At 48.8% G+C, this 23,673-nt stretch overlaps 1 protein-coding gene and 1 long non-coding RNA gene across 8 annotated transcripts in view; one reads left to right on the top strand and one right to left on the bottom strand.

Annotated features, from left to right (window-relative positions):
* LOC141578133 (uncharacterized) overlaps nt 1–7,888 on the bottom strand; it is a 34,703-nt gene extending 26,815 nt beyond the window's left edge. Inside the window, exons 1-2 of one of the 4 annotated variants that reach the window (XR_012508092.1) lie at nt 7,678–7,882; nt 3,670–3,884 (exon numbers count right to left, since the gene is read on the bottom strand). This is a non-coding gene — a long non-coding RNA (uncharacterized LOC141578133). Of the gene's footprint in view, nt 1–3,669; nt 3,885–7,677 lie in introns of all 4 variants that reach the window. The other 3 variants (XR_012508091.1, XR_012508093.1, XR_012508090.1) reach the window with 3 other exon arrangements.
* LOC105063080 (carboxypeptidase A5) overlaps nt 1–22,881 on the top strand; it is a 62,116-nt gene extending 39,235 nt beyond the window's left edge. The window contains exons 2-12 of one of the 4 annotated variants that reach the window (XM_074367056.1): nt 3,590–3,806; nt 4,980–5,061; nt 6,018–6,152; nt 14,604–14,702; nt 15,915–16,016; nt 17,196–17,297; nt 17,639–17,749; nt 18,192–18,282; nt 21,538–21,737; nt 22,019–22,103; nt 22,559–22,881. In XM_074367056.1, the coding sequence (XP_074223157.1) occupies nt 3,637–3,806; nt 4,980–5,061; nt 6,018–6,152; nt 14,604–14,702; nt 15,915–16,016; nt 17,196–17,297; nt 17,639–17,749; nt 18,192–18,282; nt 21,538–21,737; nt 22,019–22,103; nt 22,559–22,746 (1,365 nt within the window). In that variant the 5' untranslated portion in view covers nt 3,590–3,636 and the 3' untranslated portion in view covers nt 22,747–22,881. Of the gene's footprint in view, nt 1–3,589; nt 3,807–4,979; nt 5,062–6,017; nt 6,153–14,603; nt 14,703–15,914; nt 16,017–17,195; nt 17,298–17,638; nt 17,750–18,191; nt 18,283–21,537; nt 21,738–22,018; nt 22,104–22,558 lie in introns of those variants that run through there. The other 3 variants (XM_074367057.1, XM_074367059.1, XM_074367058.1) reach the window with 3 other exon arrangements.
* Nucleotides 22,882–23,673: the final 792 nt, after the last annotated feature.

The following is a 23,673-nucleotide window of genomic DNA, read 5'->3' as shown; positions in this document are numbered from 1 at the left end:
GATATTGCAGCTATCTGACACAGAATATAAAAGTACTAAGCTTTATAAGTTTAAAGAAATAAGCAAGAAATTCTAAAATAAATGAGGAATTCAAGTCATTTGGGCTCAAAAAGAATCTTATAGAACTTCCAAAAATGAAAAATAGATGCCATAATGTGTTGACTATGAAACAGGGTTGATTGTAAAATGCACCATAATTTTATGTGTCATCAAAAACACTACCGAGGTGGGGAGGGTATAGCTCAAGTGGTAGAGCACATGCTTAGCATGCACAAGGTCCTGGGTTCAATTCTTAGTACCTCCATTAAAAAATAAATACATAAATAAATAAACCTAATTACCTCCCCCCCCCCAACAACAACAACAACAACAAAAACCAGGGCCAATTACCATTCAGGATGCCTCTGATTATAAGATGCTCCTGGATTTCAGGAGTGTTAAAATCTGAGAAAAAAGTTGTTTCAGAATTGATGAACTGTAGAAGTTGAAACTTAAAATTTAGCAAAACGATTAAATTACAGATTAATCTCAGCTGATGAGAGAATCAGTTAAGAGGAATAAAGAAACAAATATTTGATACAAATAAATTATCCAGAATATAGCTCAGAGAGACAATGAACTAGTAATATAATAGAATGACTAAGAGTCTTGGAGGATAAAATGAGAGCACCTAACATATACCTAATTAAAAGTTCCAAAAAGTAATAAAGAGATTGGAAGAAAGCCAATGTTAAAAGATATAATGACTGGAGAGAAATTTGTGAAAATAGTGAAAAGAGAGCTATCCACAGATACAGGAATCCAAATGAATCTCAAGCAGGGTAAACCAAAGAAATGTGTATCTAAGCACACTGCAATGTATCTGAAGAATACATGAAGGTAAAACCACAGAACATCAGAGACAAAGAGATCTTCAAAGCAACCAAGGATAAGGAAAGATCACATACAAAAGAACAGTAAATAGACTAATTCATTACCTTTTAACAGCAAAAATGGAAGCCAGAAGACTGTGCGATAATGTTTTCAATGTGGTGAGAGGAAAAAAAAAATCAGCCTAGAATTCATTCCCAGTAAAACTCTTTCAAGGATGAAAGTCAATAAAGAATTTTCAAACAAATGAAAACTGAGAGCTTCACTACAGGAAAAAATTTCAATATATACCTCAAGCGGGAGGAAAATGATCCCAGATACAAGGTATATTCTTCTAGGAGGAAGGTCAGGAACTCTAGGGCTCAGAGATCCCTACTGCTCTTCGGGGGAAAATTTGCTTACCTCTCAGGTGTCTTGCTTTTACTTCTTTTGGCTCTGTAGATTCTTACATTCATGCCAACCCAGTGAGGCATTTAAAAAGTTGTTATTACTATTTTATCTAGCATTTTAGTTGTTTCATGTGGGCAGGTTTGGTTGGGTATCTATCCACTCACCTGCAGGAGATGAAAGTTCTCTACACAACTTTTTAGGTAACTGTCCTTGTCACCTGTCCTCATGGCACTTTGTGTGTTCCCTTGTTCCCTTTGTAGCACATACACCAGCTATATTTTTACATTTAAAGTACACTCTTCAAATTAATTTTCTACTTACTCCATTAGAAATCTAAGGACCAGGTCCATATTGCTCTCTGTTTTATTCCCACACCTTAGCAAGTGCTTGGCACATAATAAAGTCTACTCAATTAGGCATTATTTCACGTAAAGGATAATGTCTAAAATAAAAATTAATTAATGAGTCATTAGTTTTGAGTGAGAAGCCAATATTAGGTATTAAGTCAAATGCAGCTGTGTCCCTCTGCTTCAGATTCAGCCTTGGAAGCAGTGCTCAGGGCTGGTGAATTCTCATAGAACTATACTGTCTGATACGGCAGCCATTAGCCACATGTAGCCATTTAAATTATTTAAATTAGCTAAAATTAAAAACTCCTCAGTCACACTAGCTACTGGTGGCTATCCTATTGGATGGTGCAGACATAGAACATTTCCATTATCACAGAAAGTTCTGTTGGAAGTGCTGCCATGGAATTTCCAAGAATTCTTAACTGCTCCACTGTCTCTCTCTCTTTCGCTCCTGCCCAATCTTTTTTTCTCTCTCTCCCCCCACACCTATACAAGTACAGGGATATTTGTCTTATTATTAGTGACCTAAAATGATGCTTTTGAACAAGAAGATGCTGGGTACTTTGGGTGACTAGCACCATCCCACTTTTTAATGCCTTTAAATTCCTGAGCTATTGTTTACTAGTACATTCTTTTATTCCTATTTCTACCGAAGCTGAATGTTACTTGGGAAGAAAGCCTAATTGCTTTCTTTTCTAGGTCCTTAAACCCTTTGCTAATGTTTCTGTCTGAGAGTTCCCAAAGCCGGGGTTCTAGGAGAGTTTGGCATGTCTGAACAGCTGAACTACGAGATAATGGAGTAGGTCCGGCGGGGTGTGGGAGCAAGGCATTCTGTTCATAAAAGAGCTCCCCTCTCTGCACACATGGCCAATTAATTGGCCATTCTGGGAAAGCATGGATGGGGAGGGGGGCTTCTGAGAATCGCTGGTGACAGTTAAGTGGCCTTTTGTTGATGTCCTCTGCTGAACAACTTTGTTGGATTTAGTCTCTGCCTTTCCCCCACCTCCTGCGGATTTTCTGTTAGATTCATCATTTACCATTCAGGCATCATCTTTCACTTTCTCCTCCTAATATGACTGCTTTGTGTGCTGGCCTCTGCTTTATTCCTACTGTTCCCAGACCATAAAGGGGGCCGTGTGGGGGTTCAGCAGCACTGAGAAATTGACTCTGCTCTCTGTTGAGAACTATAATTATGACTGCAGTGACCTTTATGTCTAGCAGAAAACACACTACCTATCCTGGCATAATGGTGACCACCTGAAGATAGAGAAAAGGGAACCTTCACTGAATTCCTTCTCAGAGAATAGACATTTCCTTTATTCTCCCTCCATTCTCTTCTCTCCCTTTCTCCCCACTGCAACTGGAGTCCTGACCTAAGATGCAGCTGTGACTAAGAGCTAACGCTTTGAGATAATAATACATTCTACTTTGCAGGCTTTGCCAAGCCAGTTCACCCAAGTTGTCTCATCTAATACTCCCCCAAAACCCTGTGAGGTAGGGAGGGGAGGTGCTATTAACTCCATTTGACTGATGAGCAAATTGAGATTTAGACAGATTAGGTCAATTGCCCAAGATCTTTTAGACAGGATGTGAGCACCCAGCTCTCTGTCTCTAAGCCCGGTGTTCTTTCAATGGCATCCACACCTTTATGTGTAAGGAGGATACGCGTGAGTGGATGGGAAGGGAGAAGGAGAGCAAAAGAAAATAATTAGAAGGCGGAAAGGAGTGGTTACCTTGGGCCTCTGGCTTTTCTCATCTTTCTCCGGAAATGGAGGACTCAATGTTCCTGAGAGGCTGGCCCAGCAAAGCTTCAGGGAGGAAAGTAGCTAAGGGCCTTGCCTGCCTCTTTCCCTCCTCCCTCTCCCCTTCCAGGAGAGACCTTGCCTAGAAGTGGGGAGGGGTGCCCCAGCTCTCCCAGGCCCGGCGTGTGGGAGTCACGTGCTGGGTCTCCCCAGAGAGAACCTAATGCAGATTCTCAGGCCGGGCCTGCCGGCCTTTAGGTGCTGTGCTGTCCTGAAGCCTGGCCATGCCGTGTACAAGGAAGACCCCTGAGGCTCACCTGGAGGAAGAAGAAAGAAGCATGCAGAGTTTCCCCAGAGGAGGCATGGGCTCCGGTCTGTCCCCTGTGGACCCACGGACACTCCTGGTGTGCAGCTTTATCCTGGCAGCAGCTTTGGGCCAAATGAATTTCACAGGGTGCGTGGCTGTTCCACTGTGGGAAGGAGGATTGCTGGGAGCCAGGTGACCGCGTGGGCCAACAGGAAGGTGGCTGTCCTGCTGGGACCCGATCAAGGTGGAGGCAATCAGGATTTCAGTTCCCATCCTGAGCCCACTTCCAACTCTGTAATCTCCCACTTTTGTGTTCAAAGGCAGGACATGCAGCTGTGTTATTGTTCTCCCCAAATCTAGAGTTCTGAGTCTGGGGTCCACAGGTAAGCTTTCAGGGCTTCAAGAATCCTGTGAACGCATATGTAAAATTTTTTGTGTATATACTTTTTTTCTGGAGGAATTGTTCATAACTTTCCTCCAATTCTTAAAAAAGTTATAACCCCCCAAAGACTATGTACTCCTAAAATATGGGTGTGTCATTGTTCTTTAAGTAATAGTAAACATGAGTATTATACCCCAATCCCTCTTTGGACAGGATTTCTCAGCCTCCCAAAGCTCCCTCAAGGCAACCACTCCATAGTATCTCCATAATAGAGAAGAGGAGACACAAGCTTAGAGAGGGGGTTCATTGTCCAAGGTATCAGAGGTCAGGGAGGGAACCATCACCATCTCAGGCTCAGACCCTGGAGGTCACACTGCAAGCTGCTCAGTTATACCACTTCCCACCCCCTCCAGCAGGAAAGGAAGGAGCTCAGCTTCCCCCCATAAGGTAGGGTAAGACTGATCCCCTTCCCTCCCTTTGAGCTTTGAGGAGAAGGCAGGAGAGGGCATGGAGTTGGGGCAGACATGGCCTTGGGCCCTTGTATGAAGAGCACGTGGGGTTACCTTTGGTGCCCATGGCTCCCTATGTCTGTTCCTTTCTCACCTTCATTCCTTTCGGTCTCCCTTCCCCCTCCATCCCCCACATTCCTTTTCCATCCTTTTCCCCCTGTCTTGACATTGGGTTCAGCAGCAGCACTGACAGGCTTTATTTAGTCCCCTGGGTGGTCTGTCTTTGGGGCTGGAGAGACCGCTGGCCGCAGGCTGAAGGATTTTCCTACTTCCCAGAGCTACAAGTCCCTCTGCTTAGGGGTCCTCTAGCCTCCCAGCCATCTTGCCAGGCCCCCAGTCTGGCCTCTTTTCCACTCTGCCTCCTCCAAGCAGCACAGTCTTCCAGGAACCCCTCTGAGCAGCTCCCTCCTCCCCTCTGTGTCTTTCCAGAGACCAGGTTCTTCGAGTCTTGGCTAAAAATGAGAAGCAGCTTTCACTTCTCAGGGATCTGGAGGGCCTGAAGCCCCAGAAGGTGAGGACTCCTCAGGGCCAGGGGACATGTTCCCCTCTCCCTCACAGCTGCCTGAACCTTCAGCTCCCTGTCCTGCTCCCCCCACCCCAAACCTGCCCTCTGGGCATCTCTGCTAAAGATCACAACATTGTGGAAAAATCAAACTTGGCTCCTCTTCAGGAAAGGTTGGGAACATTCGCCTGAAAGGTTGGGTGGCCCTTCTTGGCTTTCCCGTCTGTCCTGGATGGATGGCTGTTGAGCAGGTCCTGTTGGGGGCAGGGCGCTGCTCTGAAAACGACTGGAATGTACTGAAGCCACACGGGAGGTACATGTGTCTCTGAGTGGGGTGCCATGCAGCCGGGACACATCTATTTCCCAATTGAAATGGCTTAGCTTGGCAAACCTGTGTTTTATTTGGGTTCGTCCCTGTCAGCATGAGCATTAGTTTCTGAGAATGTCCTCTGCAAGTATCCCACAATGGAAAATGTTTTCTTCAACTATTGTAATAGAAGGGTTTTGTTTGAGGGCTGTTGAAACAACCAGATATTTCTGGATGTGGCCCAAAGCCCACGTTCCTATTTGTCTGAGGGCCCCTGTCAATCAGGACACAGAACACTTGATCCTAATTTTCTCCATTTTACAAACTGAAAAATCGCTATGGCATTTGGATGGTATGAGAATGCAGATCAGGCCTCTCCTTCTTCTTTGGGGTTTGGGGACAGTGATGTCTCCTGCTTCTGACCAGGGTTCTTGTCCATGTGAATGTCCCAGATGAGGAGCCTTCTCACCTTTAGAAACTGTTTCGGGCTCTTTGGATCCGGGTGAGGTTGCGTTGTGTGAGTGAGGCTGGGAGAGGAAGGTGCGTGACATTAGGGAAGGGAACTCAGTGGCTTGGGCAGAAGACCGTCTGGCTCTCCAGGCTGCCTGCAGGGCTGTGTGGTAAACACAGGCCCGCTTTTCTCTCCTTTGTTATCTAGGTAGACTTCTGGCGTGGCCCAGCCAGGCCCAGCCTCCCTGTGGATATGAGGGTTCCTTTTTCTGAACTGAAAGACATCAAAGCTTACCTGGAGTCTCATGGCCTTGCTTACAGCATCATGATAAAGGACATCCAGGTAAGGTCCCGCCCCTGCCCTGCTGCTGGAGTCTCACCTCCCAGATCCCTTTCTGGTTGGGGCCCAACATGGAGGAAAAACACCCAGGGCTAAAATGGACATTTTATTTCCGGAGTCCCACCTGCATTTTTGTGAACCTACCATGGAAAGAATGAGACCTCATACTTCTCAAAGAAAATTTAAATCTAATGCAGAGTTCGTAACTCATTGTGTGGTAATAGCAGGGTGGCTTATGGAGTCCTCTTATTTATTTATTTAAGGAATGTTTGTACAGTTTTTAAAGTTTACTTTCCATTTACAGTTATTATAGAATATTTGCTATATAGCCCATGTACACATCCTTGAGCCTGTCTTACTCCCAGTGGTCTGTACCTCCCACCCCTGCGTCGTGCCCGTCCCCAGTACCTCACTGGTAACCACTGGTTTGTTCTCTGTGTCTGTGAGTCTGCATCATTTCTGGTATATTCGCTAGTTTGTTGTATTTTTTAGGTTACTTGTGGAGTCCTCTTATGGAAGGATTTGCAGTTCATGGCAAAGGAGGAGACAGGGGAGAAGGGAGACAGGAGGCAACAGTTTAGGTCTTTTCTAGGCCCCATAGTGGGACAGCTCTCCTGTGCTTTTCTGACTGCTCCCTCCATCCCTGCTGTGTCTCAGCCATCCAATGGCGGGGAATTCCTTCATCCCAAAGAAGCAGGAAGAGGTGAGAGAAGCCTTGCTGCGGTTTCTCTCCCACCATGTGCACCTCAGAGCTCTTGGAACTGCATGCGTCTCCAAGGCAGGATTCTTCCAGAGAAACGGCTCTGGGAGAAGTGGGTGCAGACCTGCCCTTGGGTAGGGCAAAGGGAGACTTCTTGCCGGGCGCCCAGTTCTCCCCCCATCACTTGTGCTGCACCTTACAGCACCTTTTCTGAACGTCATGAAATTCTATTTTAATTGTTGTCTTCAAGGATACCCCAAGGAACCTCCTTCCTAAAGGGATTCTTTTGGGCGTCACTGGGTTAGACCCCTCTGGCTGCTCCCTGTGCAGATGCCGTTGTACACCTGTAGATCTGCGTCCACAGAGATTGCCGCCCAACCACGTTGAGCTGCAGCTAATCCCCTGTAAGGGCGCTGAGTGTGGGAACACACAGTCCCCGGAGTGCACACACTTGACACCGCATGCCAGGGGATAAACGCATTAGGTGCATTCCTTCCCACGCAAGCACGGGCTGGGGCACTGAGGTCGGTTCAAAGACCATTCCTCCTCATCAGGCAATCAGGCACATCTGTTTCCTGCTCAACATGTGGGGGTCGGCTCTTTCTCTAATTAAATCCCCCACAGACAAAAGGGGGGAACTCCCACAGGCAAGAGTGGCCACCACATCAAAAGAAAGAGTGCTCAAGTCTCATTTTTCGCCCATGCCTGCATTTTGAAGTTTGCATTTCCCTGCTTCTGCACCACCCTGGAGACCTCGCTGCACTAGGCACACAGATATGAAGAGGTCTCTAAGAATTTTCTGTACATCAGGAATGGCCCCAGAGGTACCTGTGGACTCCCCTCCGGCTCCTCTGGAGTTGTGCCTCCTGTAGTCCTCAGCCCTGGATTCCCTGGGGCGAAGGTGGGCTGTCTTTTCACTCCCTGTTAGTAAAATGCCTTGGACTCTGGGCCCTAACCCAGCCGGACAGGATTTTCACCAGTTCGCTGTCTGCAATGCATCAGGCTAGGATCGTCATTCTTGAGGTCACATTTTGGCTTCAAGGGAGCTGGGGCTGGAAGGAGGTTGCTGTGTTGAGTTGATTTGTGGTGATGATGGAGGGGGGGTGTCCAGGAAGAGGGAAGCTCAGAGGTGCTAACAGGAGGGATGGGCTTTGCACCACTCAGGTTGTTGGCCTCCGGTCTTCTCTTTGTTTTGGTTATTGATGTGCTGGCCTGATTCCTCCCTGTCCTTTGGGTCTTCTCACCCCAGTATTGGGCACAGTGTCTTCTGCACAGTGGGCCCTCAACAACTGTGTGCTGAGTGAATCACTCTATTGGCAGGAAGAGCCTTTCCAGAGAGAGGCCTGACTATTATGCTGGACTTTGTCTCAGAGCCCCCTCCCCCAAGCCCCTCAAGGTACAGGATCGTTTGCCTTATGTATCTTTATACCCCAGCACCTACTATAGGACCTGCCACTTAGGTGGGGCTTAGTAAATGTCAGTGGACTTAATGGACATGAGAAGGAGAGGAAAAGGAGGGTGTGTTAGTTAGTACCATGCTGAGAGAAAGTGTGAAAAACCTTGGTGTGGTCTTTTCACTTTGGCCAGAGGCACTGGTGATTTTTGAGGAAGAGAAGTGCTTTCCACTCCCCTCACCTCGACCCCCACTTTGTAATCAGAGGGGCTCTTGAGATAGAAGAGGTGGGCTTATTCATTCCATCCACAGATACAGAGATGCCTACTGTGTGCTGGGTGTTGGGCAAGGCACTGGAAATACAGAGATAAGAAATCCGGTCCCTGTATCCAGGGGAACTGGAGGGCTGTGGGGGTGGGGGAGCGCAGGGGAGTAAATCAGTGATTACAATGGAGTGGATGATGCGCTGATGGAGTGGAGCAGGTTGCCATGGGAGCGAGTACAAGAGGCACTGCACGTCGTCGCTCTGAGGCTCAGAGAAGGCGGTGATTGCGGTGTGGCTGAAGGGGAGGGGCAGGGAGAGGGAGGGGGCCCGGGATTGGCCGTGAGGCCAGACCAGCGCACAAAGGGCATCCTCCACCGGGTGAAAAGGTTGAGATTTTATCTCAAAAACCGTGGGGGAGCCATTGGAGGGCTCTGACATGATCAGATTTGCATTTAAGAAAAATCCCTCTGACAGTGACAATGTTGACAATGTTGAGTTGGGGACAGGAGCAGAGAGAGACTGACAGGCAGGAAGGTGGTGAGGAAATTGTGGTGGGCCAGGGAAGAAATTATCTGATTCCGATTGAGCTCTATTTGCATTTAATTTTTCTTCACCTCCTCGTTCTTTTCAGCCCTTTGGTTTTTTTTTTTTTTCCTTTCTCTGCGATGAGTCACCATGGAAAAGCTTCACTTGAGCAATCAGCTCGGTGGATTTTAATGGCTTTTTTCTGATTACAAAATTAATAAATATTCATGGTAGATAATTTGGAAAATAGGGGAAAGCACAAAGGAGAAAACAAAAATCACCCATGCTCCGAGCACACTCTAGAGCAAAATACAATTTAGTGTAAATATTGCTTCACCAATTTTCCCCTCTCTCCTGGATCATTCCCATTAGCATACAAATATAGAGTTATTTCTTTCATCTTAAAAAAATCCTCTCTTAATCCCTCCCCCCCACGTCCAGCTATCACTCTGTTTCTCCTCTTCCCTGTAGAGCCAAACTCCTGCAAATATTGACTGTTCTTGCCACCTTCATCCCTCTCCTCGGGCAAACTGTCCACCTCTCACTTCACCACAGTTGCCCTCAACAGTGTCACGCACAGCTCCAAGGTCCAACTCAGCAGTCAGCTCTGAGTGCTCATGTTTTTAATCTTTCAGCACAACTGGTCACGTTCTCCTCTCTGGAACTCGTCTCCTCTTTTGGCTGACAGGACACTGCACTCTCCCGGATTGTCCCATCTTACTGGGTGCTCCTTTACACATTGTTTTCCTGTTTCCCAGCTCTGTTTTCCAACCTCTCCTCCAGCCCCTCATCCCAGATCAGCCTCCTGATACTCCTATATTTACAGCTCCAGGGAGACTCAGATGTCTAATCTGAGCTTCAGACCGTCTACTTGGCATTTCCACCTGGGTGTCTAATAGGCATCTCAGACTTCACAGGTCCACACTTATCTCCCCTGAACCCCTTCTCTCCTGTAGCCCGTTCCTTCCGCTCCTTCCCCACCTGGGCAGCACCACCCTCCAGTTACTCAGACAAGAAACCTGGAGTCCTCCTTGACTCCTTCCTCACATTCCACATCTCACCTATCAGCAAATCCTGTCAGCTCTCCCTTCAAAATCTATCTTACCACATCCTAGCTACTAACTTGAGTCAACACTCCATCAGCCCTCACCTGGAATATTTCAGTAGTTTTCTAACTGTTCTCCCTAATTCCACACTTGTCTCCTTATTTCCTAGTCTCAGAACAGCAGCCAGAAGTATCCTTTAAAAATATGCAAGTCCTGTTATGTCACTCCTCTGCTTTAAACCCTCATTGACTTCCCATCTCACTCAGCCAAAGTCCTCAAAACAGCTATAAGACTCTGTATGATCCATGCCCTGCCCTACATCACTGACCCTTATTCACTTGGCTCCAGGCACCTGGACCTCCTTGATGTTCCTCCAACTCGCCTGACTCATTCCTGCCTCAGTGCCCTTGACTAGGTTCATACCTCAGGGCCTTTGCACTTGTTGGCCCTTATAGCTGGAATGCTGCCTCTGCAGATATCAGCATGGCTTATTCCCTCACTGCTTTCAAAACCGGATTCACATGTCAGCTTTTCACCTTGTTTTAAGCTGTATCCTTCTTCTCCCATGCTCCCCCAGTTTCCTCCCTCCTTCCACCACATCCCCCTTCTCCTTGGCATGTACCGCCTTCTAATATCCTAAATGATTTACTTTTCTTAGTTATTGTGTGCCTCCCTTACCAGACTGTGAACCCCATGAGGGCAGGCAGTTTTGTTTTGTTGGCTGCTTTTTTGTTTGCTTTGTTTTGTTTGCTGTTATCTTTAGTGTCCAGTGTGTGCTTGACCACATTGTTTCATGGAGTAGAAGACAGTAAAAAGTGGGCATACTGCTGGCTGGGGTAGGGGTGGGTGGCAGCTCTAAAGAGGACAGGAGGACAGGAGTAGGTGAGGAAGGAAGGGCAAAATCATGGGCAAGGCCCTGAGGGAGAGGCAGAGTCTGGCTGCATGGGCGGGGCTGGGGGTGGTACAGGGACAGAAGAAGGACTGGCCTCTCTCTTGGTCCCACGGAGGGGAAGGTGCTGCCTGACTCACCCAAGTGACCACTAATGGGGAAAATCTGCTGTCCAAGCTCGGCAGACACCACTTCTGTTGGATGATCAGATTTCCTGGTCGTGCCCTGTAGTGATTACTGCACTGCAGAGTCCTGGAGTCTCCCCGGGAGTTACTGTTGCTGTCCTGTCGTCTTCACCATCGTGGCTGGCATTTGCTATGTGCTGGGCAATGTCCTAAGCACTTTACATGTATTAACCCTTCTGATCCTCACAAGAACACTTCAAAATACGTGCTAAAGGACGTGATAACATCACCCCATTTTATGAAGGCACATAGAAATTCATAACTTAGTAAACTGAGGCACAGAGGATTTAATAATTTGCTCAAGTTAGTGACAGCATCAGGACTGAATCTGAGAGAGCCTGGCTCCAGACCCTGGACTCTGCTCTTGTGCCATGTGCCTCCTCAGTGGGTGGTGGTGTTGTTCGTGTGGTGTTTAACTTTGCCTTTCAGATAGTGAAGCCCTGGTTCGGTCCTGACTTCTGAGGGGTGCGTTCTAACAACCCCCCACCCCCTATGTAGATAGACATGGACTGTAATTGCCACCAGCCATGCAGCTGCCACTGCAAACAGTTAGGCCTGGAAGAGGAAGCCAGGGACGATGAGAGGTGACTGTGCTGTCACGGAGCGTGGGCCAGAGCCCCTCTCCTGCTTCCCTCACCCACTGTTTCTGTGAGCTGCGTGCATTTTGCGTCTTTGGTTGGAGTGCGCTGTGAATGTTGATTCCCTTTGGGCATAAGCTTCACCTTTGGGGCCATCTGGCTCCTCCCTTCGCACATCCTGGAGGTACTGTTCTTTGCTTAATGTCCCCATCCTTCCTTACCCTGTCATAAATTAATTCACACCAAGGTATTACTTTCCCTGTCAGGTTATGGCTTCCAGGGAGGCAAATGGCTTACTTCTGAGTCTTTTTTTTTCCCCCTCTGAGAAGCCTGACAGGGCTGTAATTAGGCATTCCTGAGCCTGTGGCAAGACTGCATTCTTAGTTTTCTCATCCCCTTCCTCAGCCCTGTGAAGGGAGCAAACATCTGTGTATTTTTCAGGCCAGGGTAGATTAATGTTCCTGGAATCGGGGCCCAGCTGTGAGGGCTGAGCATTCCCAATTTGTAAGCGGGTGTCATATCTATTCACAAGGCTGTGAGGGTGTTTGGAAAGTTATTTGCAGTTTGGTGCCGACTTCCCATTTGCCTCCAGTTGTTTTGTCAAACAAAGGACAGCCTTATTGGAGCTGTTTTCTTGTGATTGTCCCTGGTCTATGTGGAAAGAACTGGGTCCTCGGGTCCTGTCTTCCCAATTTCTCCTCCCTATGCTCCACCTTCAGCCACCACCTCAGTCCCTAGGAAGTTCCATGTATGGACCCTTAAGCTTCATGGCAGTGGAACCAGCGTGGGGGCCAGCCGGGACCTGACTCCGGGTGCAGTGGCCTGACCTGCTCTCTCCCCTGCAGCTGTTCACCACAGCTGGTCGTGCCCAGCCCATAGCGACAGGCACAAATCAGTTATGGGGTCTGCTGAGATTTCTGTTGTTAGAGCTTCCCAGGGTCTTGCTTGTGCAAGCAAGGCTCAGTGCTCCTCCAGCCACCTCTGCCTAGCCCAGCAACCCCAGCTTTGCTCAAGCGGGAACATCCTCAGCCCAGCCAGTTCAGCTGAAAACATTGTAATTACAATTGCCCAGTAGGTAGTTGGTGCTCAAAAAGCAAACAAAATGAACCCCAAACATCGATTTCCAGTCCTGTTTTAAAATCTGTGAACCTGAGGGTTGTGAGCAAGCTGACAGGGGCTGCAGGGTGGGTGCATCGCCAGCAGTGGCCTCAGCTGCAGCAGGCCGGGGTTGGGCAGGGGTGCTCGTCCAGCCCTGGGACTGAAGGCTCTGTGTCTGCTGTTTTATTTTAGCCTTTAGAGCTTTTTGTTTTTGTTTTTGGATTATTTATTCATTTAGAAGATTTTACTTCTTGATGTAGTATAAGCATGGTGACAAAATGTAAAAAATAGAGAAAAGAAAAAATTGCTTAAAATACGGACTCTTCTATCCTAACAGGCATATTTGAATTTTCTTTTCTTTTTTTCCCCTCTTTTTGCATTTTACTTTCTTAGTTTCCTGTGCTTGGGGTATTGCCTTTTCATTATTTTGAAACATTTTTAAATCACAAGGATGGTATGATGGACTTTTCACTTGCTGTTAACATTTATACATTTGTTTGCTCTTTCTATATATATATATATACACACACACATAGATATACATACACTTATCTACAAATCTGTGTGTGTGTGTTTTATTCTTATTAGCCTTTAGTTTTGATAGCTAGCTAGCCTTAAGAAACCCAACGCTAGGAACTAGGGTATCTGGGCTTTTATCTTACCTCTGCTCCTTTTTAGCTTTGCTTTTAAGTCCCTTAACCTCTCTAATCTGCTTTATCTCTAAAACATGAATAGTTAATTCTTGCCCTGACATTGAGTCATCTGAGATGATGAGGATAAAGATAGCTTGGTAAACTAAGACTCTGGCCTGAAGCAAGGCATCATCAGGACTTACCTATGACCCAGAGCTGCAAACCAGGGCGACTTTGGGTTGAAAGCCTCTGCTTTCCTGGCACCCTTGTGGCAAAGGGGCCCAGGCACCTCCCATGTGACATAGTCAGCACTGAGTCCTGGGGTGCCTCGGTCCCTAGGTGCCAATGTAAGGTATGAATTTGGGGTGAAGGGCACCTGCCCACCTCACTGAGTCCCCAGCTGGGAAAAATGCCCCAGGATCATACAGGTCAACCCAACCCAGACACTGTACTGCCCTCTCTGTGGGAAGTACCAAGTGAGGATTGAGTGCCAACTCAGAATTGCCACTCAGGGACGTTGCTCTGTCTCACCTGTATTTTTGTCTAAGGGGCAGTTAAAACGGTGAGTGAAAGACTGGTTGGCACTTAAATCATAATGATTTGGACTGGCTTTCTGAATGGCTTGGACACCCACTCTCTGGGCGGTAGAGTGGATGTTGTGGGTCAGGGGATCTCTCTGCACCCACAGGGGTCATGCACATAGTTCAGCTTGGGATTTGGCTCAGTGAAGTGCTCACAAGGCAGAAGAAATGTTGGCAGTAGACCATGAGCATCTTTTCCAAAACACTTTTATATCTGTTATTACATTTTATCATATGAGATGGGCAAGGTAAGTCCCAACTTTCAAGCTGAGGAAACTAAGGTCAAGTTTAGTTAGTTAGTGGCAGTGGCAGACTTAGAACGAAGTTCTCCAAACTCCTTGTCCTCTGCTCATTTGGGAAGTGGTGGCATGAATGCCAGCTTGCCTAGCAGAAGAGTCACCCAGCAACCAGGCATCTCCTCCCATCGCGCCACGCACACTCATGGGAGCTCACTCTCCCGGGTCGATGCTGTCTTTGTGTGCAGCCAGCTGAGGCAGGGCTCAGAAGAGGCATGCCTGGCCCAGCCTCCCCTTCCCTTCCAATATGTGCTCCTGCCTCCTAGGTGCTGCTGGATGAGGAGAGAGAAGCCATGGCGAAATCCCGCCGGCTGGAGCGCAGCACCAGTAGCTTCAGTTACTCCTCTTACCATACCCTGGAGGAGGTGGGTCTGCCCAGTCAGGCTTTGGACTCTGTTATCCTTTTGGGCCCTCAGGGTCTCCAGATTCGAGACTCTGGGGTCTGTAGGAGACTGTGAACTTATGCTTGGGGAGTGCAGAGCAGACACTGGGTGTTAGGTAGGCAGTCAGCTCAAAGAGGTCCAGAAGCCAGGATTCAGATAGAGCGGATTGTGGGTTCAACAGTACAGCCCACAGCAGGTTCGGGACCAGAGTAATGGGTCTACCAAGCTGAACACTAAGGTAGGGACCCATCGCTGGCCAGAACAGAGTGGGGAGAGGTACCTTCACATCCAATACTCTGGCTTGGGATCCAGGGGTCTTGCTCTCTGCACAGCCATTCCTGTGGTAAGAGGCCCCAGCTGTGGATACTAGAGCACAGAAGGGGCAGGAAGCCAGGCACATTAGAGAGCCATTTTGTTGAATAAAACAGAGCTGCCTTCACTTGGAGAAAATTTACTATCATAGTTTCAGCCATCGAGGGCAGGCATGACTGATTGTGACTGATTTACAAAGGAGAACATGCAAGGAGAGCATAGAGATGCCCAGTCCAGAAAGACACTCCAGGCACATGTCCTGCTTCCCTGTAAAGTCTGTGACATTATTGAGATTGCCCACTGTTATTGTCATCGTCACTCTCCATTTCACAAGGCCTGTAATAGAGGATCTCTTTTCTTTCATGTAGTTATTAAGTACGTATTGAAAGAATAAGAAAATGAATTTAATATATTCCATCAGTGTTTATTGATGTCAGAGATACATAACCCTGCCTTCAAGAGGCTGAGAATCTAAAAGGAGCAGGATGACCAAAACAACACTGCGAGGTCTATGAGATCTTGTCAGAAGGATTGAAGGGGCCAAGAAAATGGAAGCAAGAGAAACTTCCGACCAGAGAGAACCTTGCAGGCTGACCCTGGGGACCGAGTGGCCTCAGCACATGCTGCTCTTCCAGGCAAAGTCTCAGCTCTGCACCGTGGTAAAAAGCCTGGAATCCAGGCCAACCACAGCACAGCTTGTGCCTTAGGCCTGGAGGGAGTCTTTGATTTTTTTCAGTGCTTGATCTGAGTTGTTTTAGATCCTCAAGGGAGGTGGGAAAGCATTAAGGAGGGTAGGATGGGAGAAGAAGTATATTCGAAGACATCCTGGGGTTTGCCCCCTCCCTGCTTAACTGCCCATCTAAGAAACTCCATTCCCTTTAGATATATACCTGGATTGACAACTTTGCAACTGAGCACTCAGATATTGCATCAAAAATTCGGATTGGCTACAGCTTTGAAAATCGGTCCATTCTTGTCCTGAAGGTGAGTAAAATCTAGCTGTATTGACCACTAGGCTCTACAGTGAGTGCCTCTGGCATCAGACTGAGCCCATGTCAGGTTGTGGCTGGGTGGGAGTTTTAGGGAGAGAGATGTGTACACTCCTGTCCTGAGGTGACCCACAAGCTTTGGGATCGTGGTGTTTGGGGACTCACTCCTGTAGGTGTGGACAGGTGGCGGTGCAGTGATCTGCACACCCTGGGTCAGGAATTTGGTGGGAGGGTTGCTAAGGAGATGGCACTGCAGAGTGGCCGTCGTCACCCTGGACTTGGGATGTGAGTGTGGGTGAGTCCGTGCTCTTCCTGTTACTTTGGTTGCTACATCTATTAAATGGGAAGAGAGGTACTCAGAGGCCTCCTTGACAAACAGCTGAGGTCATCTGGTTCAAGCAGCTCCACAGATAGGCCCGAGTCTATGAGGGGACCTTCCAGCCTTTCACAGGGGCCGCTGGAAACAGAGTTGGAGCAAACTTGGCAGAAGCAGAACCCATGGCCATGAAGGAGGCAGGATGGGTGAGAGTGTGGAGCCCACTGGACTATAATTCTTAGTATGTGCCCTAAAGAGCACTCAGGGCATTTGACATCCAGCATGCAGAGAAGACAGGTGCTGCTGCCCTCAACAGTGCCCTGGGGGACTTTTTAGAAGGGTCAAGTGGTCTCACCTGACTTGGGACTTGACTTCCCTGCACTTTCTTTGGTTTCCCCGGGGGGCTGTCGGTGCTGTCTCTCTGATGCTGTCTACTCAGTGTGGTCCTTGCCCCCACGGCAGCAGCAATCCTGGGAGCTTGTTAGAAATGCCCAGCCTCAGCCCCCTTTCTAGACCTGCTGAATTGGAAGCTGCATTTTAGTAAGATCCCTGGGGGATTCACATGCCCTTTAAAATTTGAGAAGCACTAGTCTAAATACTTTCAAACCTGGGAAATTCTGTGCTTCTGTCTGGATCACTGTGCTTTCCAAGAGCATCATTGTGTCACCAGGGCCCCCACATGTGTGCGTTTCATGGGCTGATGCACCGGGGCTTGCATGTATAGCCCCACTCTCAGGAACATAGGGCCACCCCAGGCAGTGAGGATACATCTGGGGCCTCCTTCCAGTCAGTCTAGGGACAGCCCTAGTGACAGCTGTCTCGGTTCAAACTTGCTTGGGGCCTGGTGCTTTCCCCCAGTTCAGCACAGGAGGTTCTCAGCGCCCAGCCATCTGGATCGACACTGGAATCCACGCCCGGGAGTGGATCACCCATGCCACCGGCATCTGGACTGCCAGGAAGGTCAGCACGGACCATGGGGGCAGGGGCAGGCGGTGGGAGCTGCTCAACTATTTAAGGGCACCTCTAGTTGAAAACTTGGTTCGTTTAACTCAAGGTACTCTCTGCCCTCCTACTCTGTGGAACAGCTGCCAAGTGCTCTGACCTTTCGTAGCACAGAACCTCCTTCTATCTTCCGCCTTCTAGTTGTTTAAAATCCAAGCCTTTGGTTCTGTACGGGGATGTACCTGATGGCCTGCTGCCACCCCTGCCTGCCACCGGCTATACAATGTCCTGCCCTACAGAGGAGAGCCCAGCAGGAACCCCCACCCCTCACCCCCTACTCACTCTGCCTTTTCTTGCAGATTGTCAATGAGTACGGCAAAGACCGCATCGTGACAAATGTACTGAATGCCATGGACATCTTCATGGAGATTGTCTCCAACCCTGATGGGTTTGCTTTTACCCACAGCATGGTGAGAACACCTGGGAGGGAGGGGTCGGGAGTCAGGGATCAGCTCTACAGGAATGGAGGAGAGGTCCCTGTGGCTTTGGGAGGTTGAGCTGAAGTTCCCTGGGGGCAGACTCCTCCAGGGCTCTTTGCAGAGTCTCACTGAGGCAGGTGGGCTGCTCAGCACTGCAGCTGCTGCTCTTGCCCTCCGGCCTCCCTCTTGCTGTCCAGGGAAGGTCACTGCTGGCTGGCTATGCTCGGGCCTCTCTCCACACTCCAGCTTTTACCACAAAGCTGCATCTGCAGCCTTGGTCCAGCCCCATGCCAGCCCCATCCTTCCCTGGAGATTCCTTCCCTTTGCCCCTCTCTGCCCCACCAGACCCCCCCTTCCTAGGCCAGGAGGTCAGGGGCTCCCACTCCTAGGAATGGGCCCAGGGAATGAGACCACCTGCCCTGGGCTTTTTCAGAACCGCTTATGGCGGAAGAACAAGTCCAGCAGACCTGGAATCTTCTGCATTGGTGTGGATCTTAACAGGAACTGGAAGTCAGGCTTTGGAGGTATGTCAGTCTGCTGCGCCCGGGGGCAGGGCTGGAGAGGACTTGGTCTTTGGTACATCTCCCATACAGTCAGATTATGTTGACTTATAACTGAGGAGGCAAAGCAGTTAGTGAATGCAAGTGAGTCATGGCCAGGGACAGGCAGGTACATGCCTAGGACTGGCCATGGGATATGGGGAGAGGTTGCAAATGTGTGTGAAATGTATACATATGCTAAGCCTTCATGGGAAACAGCTCCTTGCATGGGGACTAAACTGCAAGGGTCAAATCCTAGATATGGCAGAGAAAAGCTTAAGGAGGTCCAAAGTAGTCTTATTTGTTGTTCAAAAGCCAGAATTTATGGTGCTCCCTTCAGGTATCTCTGGCCCTTCCTTGAAGGCAGCATGTCACAAGAAAATGCCTCCAAACTCATTCCCTGAGACTTGTGACCTGAATTTTGTCCTCTGGGGAGCCAGAGCAAAGGTTCAAATATAGAATAAGGCAGTTCCTTATCATCAACACTGACTTGAGCCTGGTTTTTATTTTTGACCCAATTACTTTGTGACCCTGGGCTGCTGGGCTGGTGTTATCTTCAGGGCTCTAGGGAGGGGTGGGCAGCTTCCTCCTAAGTTCCCTTGGTGTTCTTCCTGATTATTTCCCCTGCCATGCCAGGGGCATAGGGGCAAACTGAGGTCTCCAGAAAGCCCAGAGATGAGTATGTGGACCTTGGGAATGCAGCAGTTTGATGAGTGGAATGCTGGGTCTTGCCGACAGTCTAGCAGAGGGCTGTGTGGGCACAGACTTCAGCCCCTGGATGTGGTTCCCACATTATACTGGGGGATCAGGATTTGGCTCCATAGGAGACAGTTCCTTTGCCATTGAAAAGCAGATCTGTGGATGGGTGGCCAAACCAATGAGATAGAACATTCTAGACCTGGATGCTCATTGCTTTGAAAGTCTGGCTTCTTTGAGTCTGTTCTCATTGAAAAATAAGGACAGCTTTGAAGCATCCAGTGTGGCCATCAGCCCACAGTGTGGGGGTTGCCTGAGAGTCTGGGATTATGTTTGTATCTGCTTCTGTAAGGGAACAAAACTGTAAAATTAGGTGTTTCCACCTCCAAATGACCAGACATTTGCCCCAAGTGGGCATCCGTGTGAGCCCCTCAGAACTGGCTAAAGTAAGTACCCATGGACCTCGAGACAGACTGGCTAGAAGAAAGAAAATTATTTCTTAAAGAAAATAACTTTTGTGGGTTTCACTACAGAAAAAAAAATCAGTATATACACACTGTAAACAAACAAACAAACAAAAATGTGGGGGGAGAAAAAGCCCAGAAGGGACAAAAAACTCCTATAATCCCACTACCCAAAGATTACTGCTTTTAATAATTTACCATGTCCTTCCAGAGATTTCCCCTTGCTACAAATTACATTTTTAGAGAAGGAAAAATAAATAGCTAATGAATCCATTAGCAGGTACTTGTGAAACAGGCAGGCTCAGAGGACTTTAACTATGAACGTCAGAGAGAGGCAGCCAGCTAATTCCCACTTGGTCAGGGTAAGATTAGTTTATTCTGCTTAGCTCAAACCAGAACTAATGGCCTGAAGTGTTTGTCCATATTTGGGCAAAGCCACCTGGTCGTTGGCAAGGGAACCGCTTTCCGTGCGTGGGCTGCAAATGCAGACAAAGCTTTCAGCCTCCCCCGCTCTGCTCATCTGTTGCTGTTTGTCATTCATGAAGTGTAGCAGGTGCAGAATCTCCCAGCAGACACAACAAACAGGGCCGCTGTTAGCTGGGTGGACTCCAGCCTGTGGGGCTGCTTCTTACCCCCTCACTCCCTGCAGGCACATCCCCTTCTAACCAGGGTTGCCACCCCCAGGGAGGACTGGCAGAGCAAGAGGGGATGCACTCCCAGGTGACAGAATTGCCTCTGGGCCTGCCTGTGGCCAGAAATTGCTCGTGTCTGGTTGGTGACTCAGGCGGGAAGATTTTGTTTATGGTTTTATTATTGCCTTAATTTAATTGCTGTGTGATGAGTAATCTATAGACCATCCCTCCCATCCGTGCCACCCTCACCTGCACCCTTGGGGAGGACCAGGTTGCTGCAGTCCTAGAACAGCATCTGAACTGGTCCATGGGCCAGCCTCCCCCCTCTCCAGTCAACTTACTGACCTGGGTAGGGGGGTCAAGTGGGGGTGCTCTGGCATCCTCAGGAGGCTTCAGGAGTTGAGGTGATCCCTGGCCTCTGACTGGGCTTCTGTAAAGTCATTTCAGGAAGGAGGAGTGAGAGCAGGAACTGGGATGGCTCTTTCCATATGTGTTTCTGACCCACAAAACTTCACCAATGCAGCCCAGTCCTCCACGACATGGTCCTTGGGAAAACAGAAGAGGAAGAAAAGAGATGGGGAGCAAAGAACCTAGTAGGTGATGGGAACAAATTAAATTTGTGAACAAAATAGAAGCACAACTACTCTTTGCCCTCCCTCCAACTTAGGTTCCCAAGAATAATTTTCAAAAACCCTTTGTATCTGTGATTCCCAGACCAGCCTTGGGCAACTAAAGGGATCTATTCTCTTTTCCTGGCCCCAAGTACATGCTGCTTCTGGGGCCATGGTTGTGGCAAACCTTGAGCAGACACTAAGCCTGAATGCTCAACTGACCCAAGCCTTCCCCCTGGTAGTGATGGGTTGGCAGAGAAGGGAGGGTCATCTCAAAGGGGTCGCTACTCATAGGGGAAGCCTGGGTTGGAGACCTAGTGGCAACTGCTGAGGCAAGCCTGCCTTTCTAATGGAACTAAAGTCAAGCAAGGGGAGCTCCCTACAGGGCCACAGAGTTGCTGAGTGGCTACACTCCTCTGATGTGTTAGACTAGGATATGCGGCAGTAACAAATATCCCTCCAAATCTCAGTGGCTTAACATAATAAAAGTTTTTTTTTTTTTCACTCACATGAAGTCCAGTGTGGGTAGGTGACCCTCCTTGATGGCTCTCTTCCATTCCAGAGGGATCCAGGTTACTTCCTCCATCTAGAGTTTTTTGCTTCAACTACACAGACAGAAGAGTGTGTGGAAAAGTCATGCTTGCTCTTAGCCTTGAACTAGAAGTGACTCATCATTTACTGCTCATATTCTCATTGGTCAAAAGTAGTCACATGACCTCAACCAAACTGCAAAGGAGGCTAGGAAATGTAGAGGAATACAGGATATTTTGTGAATACTAAGTGTCTTTCCCAAGCCTGGGAATTTGAACCCTTTGGGTGCTTTTATTCTACTTACAGGAAATGGTTCTAACAACAACCCTTGCTCAGAGACTTATCATGGGCCCTCTCCTCAGTCAGAGCCAGAAGTGGCTGCCATTGTGGACTTCATCACAGCCCACGGGAACATCAAGGCTCTGATCTCCATCCACAGCTACTCTCAGATGCTCATGTACCCTTATGGCCACACTCTGGAGCCTGTTTCAAACCAGGAGGAGTTGGTGAGATTGGCTGCTTAAGGCTTGGGGGAGGCATCTAGCAGACTCCCAATTGGTCCCATGGTAGGGAGTGGGTGGTGGGGTCTGGTAGGGGAGGGGGCAGCAGCAGGGGCTTGTTCTCACTTGTGATCAAGTTCGAAGCTAGAGGTGCTGTGCTCCCTTTTCACAAGAGTCATCTACACATTCAACTTCCAAGACTCCTAAGTTCCTGCTTCTTAGCAGCTGCTAAGGATGTGGGGGTATGGGGAGCGTGGGCCTCTCACCCTCTGGATTTAATCTTGCAGTACAGTCTTGCGAAGGATGCAGTGCAGGCCCTGTATGAGGTCCATGGAATGGAGTACATTTTTGGCAGCATCAGCACCACCCTCTGTGAGTGAGCCTTCCCCTGGCTGTTGCTGGTTCAGGCACTACATCAACTTGGGGTCACGCAGGTGCAGGCTCTTTGCTGACTGGGCTGGGCCAGAGCTGATTTCCACATCTGGATAGAAGGGTGAATGGTGGTACCCAGATACAGGCAGCTCTTTATTTGCAGCATTAATTAATAGCTCCCTATGCCTGGCTTACTGTCATGTTCCTTGAGGGTAAATATACTAAATCTAGTGGCCTCACAGTGCTTTCTTTTTACTGGGGCAGAGAATGGACTGCATGAGCAGGGTGTGGCCCAGGTTGAGGCCTGGGCCAGGAAGTTTGGTGTGGTCTGGGATAGGTGGGGATTTGGCCCCCAGGGCCCGCTTTCTGGCCCAGTCCTTTCAGGATGCCTCTGTGCCTTGTGGTCACACCTTGCTCTTCCTTGTGGGGGTGTTTCTTCGCCCTTTTGTATACAGATGTGGCCAGTGGGATCACTGTCGACTGGGCCTACGACAGTGGCATCAAGTACTCCTTCAGCTTTGAGCTCCGGGACACCGGGCACTATGGTTTCCTGCTGCCGGCCGCACAGATCGTCCCCACAGCCCAGGAGACATGGCTGGCCATTCAGACCATCATGGAGCACACACTGAATCACCCCTACTGACAACACTGCAGAGGGGCAGAGCAGGAAGATTTGTCCTCTTCCCCAAGGCTTGGGGCTCCTCCTGAGACCCAAGCAATGTATCCCCTCCCCACCCCACCCCCAGCTTCTTAGGAAATAAACACAAATTTGAACAGGCTTGGCAGCCACCATCCTTTTGGGCTCAGCACCGGGGAGAGGATAGGGGCCTTGGAAATGCCTCTTCACTCCCCAGCTGTCCAGGAGGATGTGGGGCTAGCAGGCCTTCCGTTTTCTCCTCTTGCAATGTTCTTGGGGCCCAGAACAGACACTTGGAGGTACTAATATAGTACAAATATAGTACTAATATATACAGTTTGTTCCCTTGGTGCTTATATTTTAAGATGACCCTGGAAGGGTCAGTGTTTGATCTGAAGGAGTGAATCTCCAGTGATTGGCTTTTCTGGCACCTTGAGCGAGAGGTGCGTACTGACAGGCAGCCGCCTCCTCTTCCTGCTTCATTTCCTGTGCTGGAAAGGGAGTAGGTGCACATTTCAGAGGCCCCCACTCAGAAGATCCTTCTCACCCTGTTAATAAAAGTGAACAAGTCACTGGTTTGTGACCTTTTCTTCCTGGGCACCCTCACAGGCTCCTTTGATCTTGGGAGCATAGAATTACAGCCAGTCAGAGCCAGCGCAGCAAAGCCCTGCACATCCGGAGAGAAGTCCTCTTTCTCTTCCTCACCATAGTAATCATGGTTGTCATGCCCTGAGAAGTTAGTCCAGGCATGGAATCTCAGGGAGAGATTCTGAGATACAAAAGAGGTGCTCTCCCATATCCTCAAGCTTCCTTGTAACTTTTGCCTTCCCCCATCATTCAGGAGTCAGGATAGTTAGCCTCTTTGCCCTGCATTCAGGGGAAGGCAAGCACCCCCAAGAACAAGAGGTCAACTGGAGAGCTGAAAGGGATTTG

This window comes from Camelus bactrianus, chromosome 7 (genome assembly GCF_048773025.1).
Source record: "Camelus bactrianus isolate YW-2024 breed Bactrian camel chromosome 7, ASM4877302v1, whole genome shotgun sequence".
NCBI classification, from domain to species: Eukaryota; Metazoa; Chordata; class Mammalia; order Artiodactyla; family Camelidae; genus Camelus; species Camelus bactrianus.
Note: the sequence above shows the minus strand (reverse complement) of the source record. Positions and strands in the feature narration are given on the sequence as shown.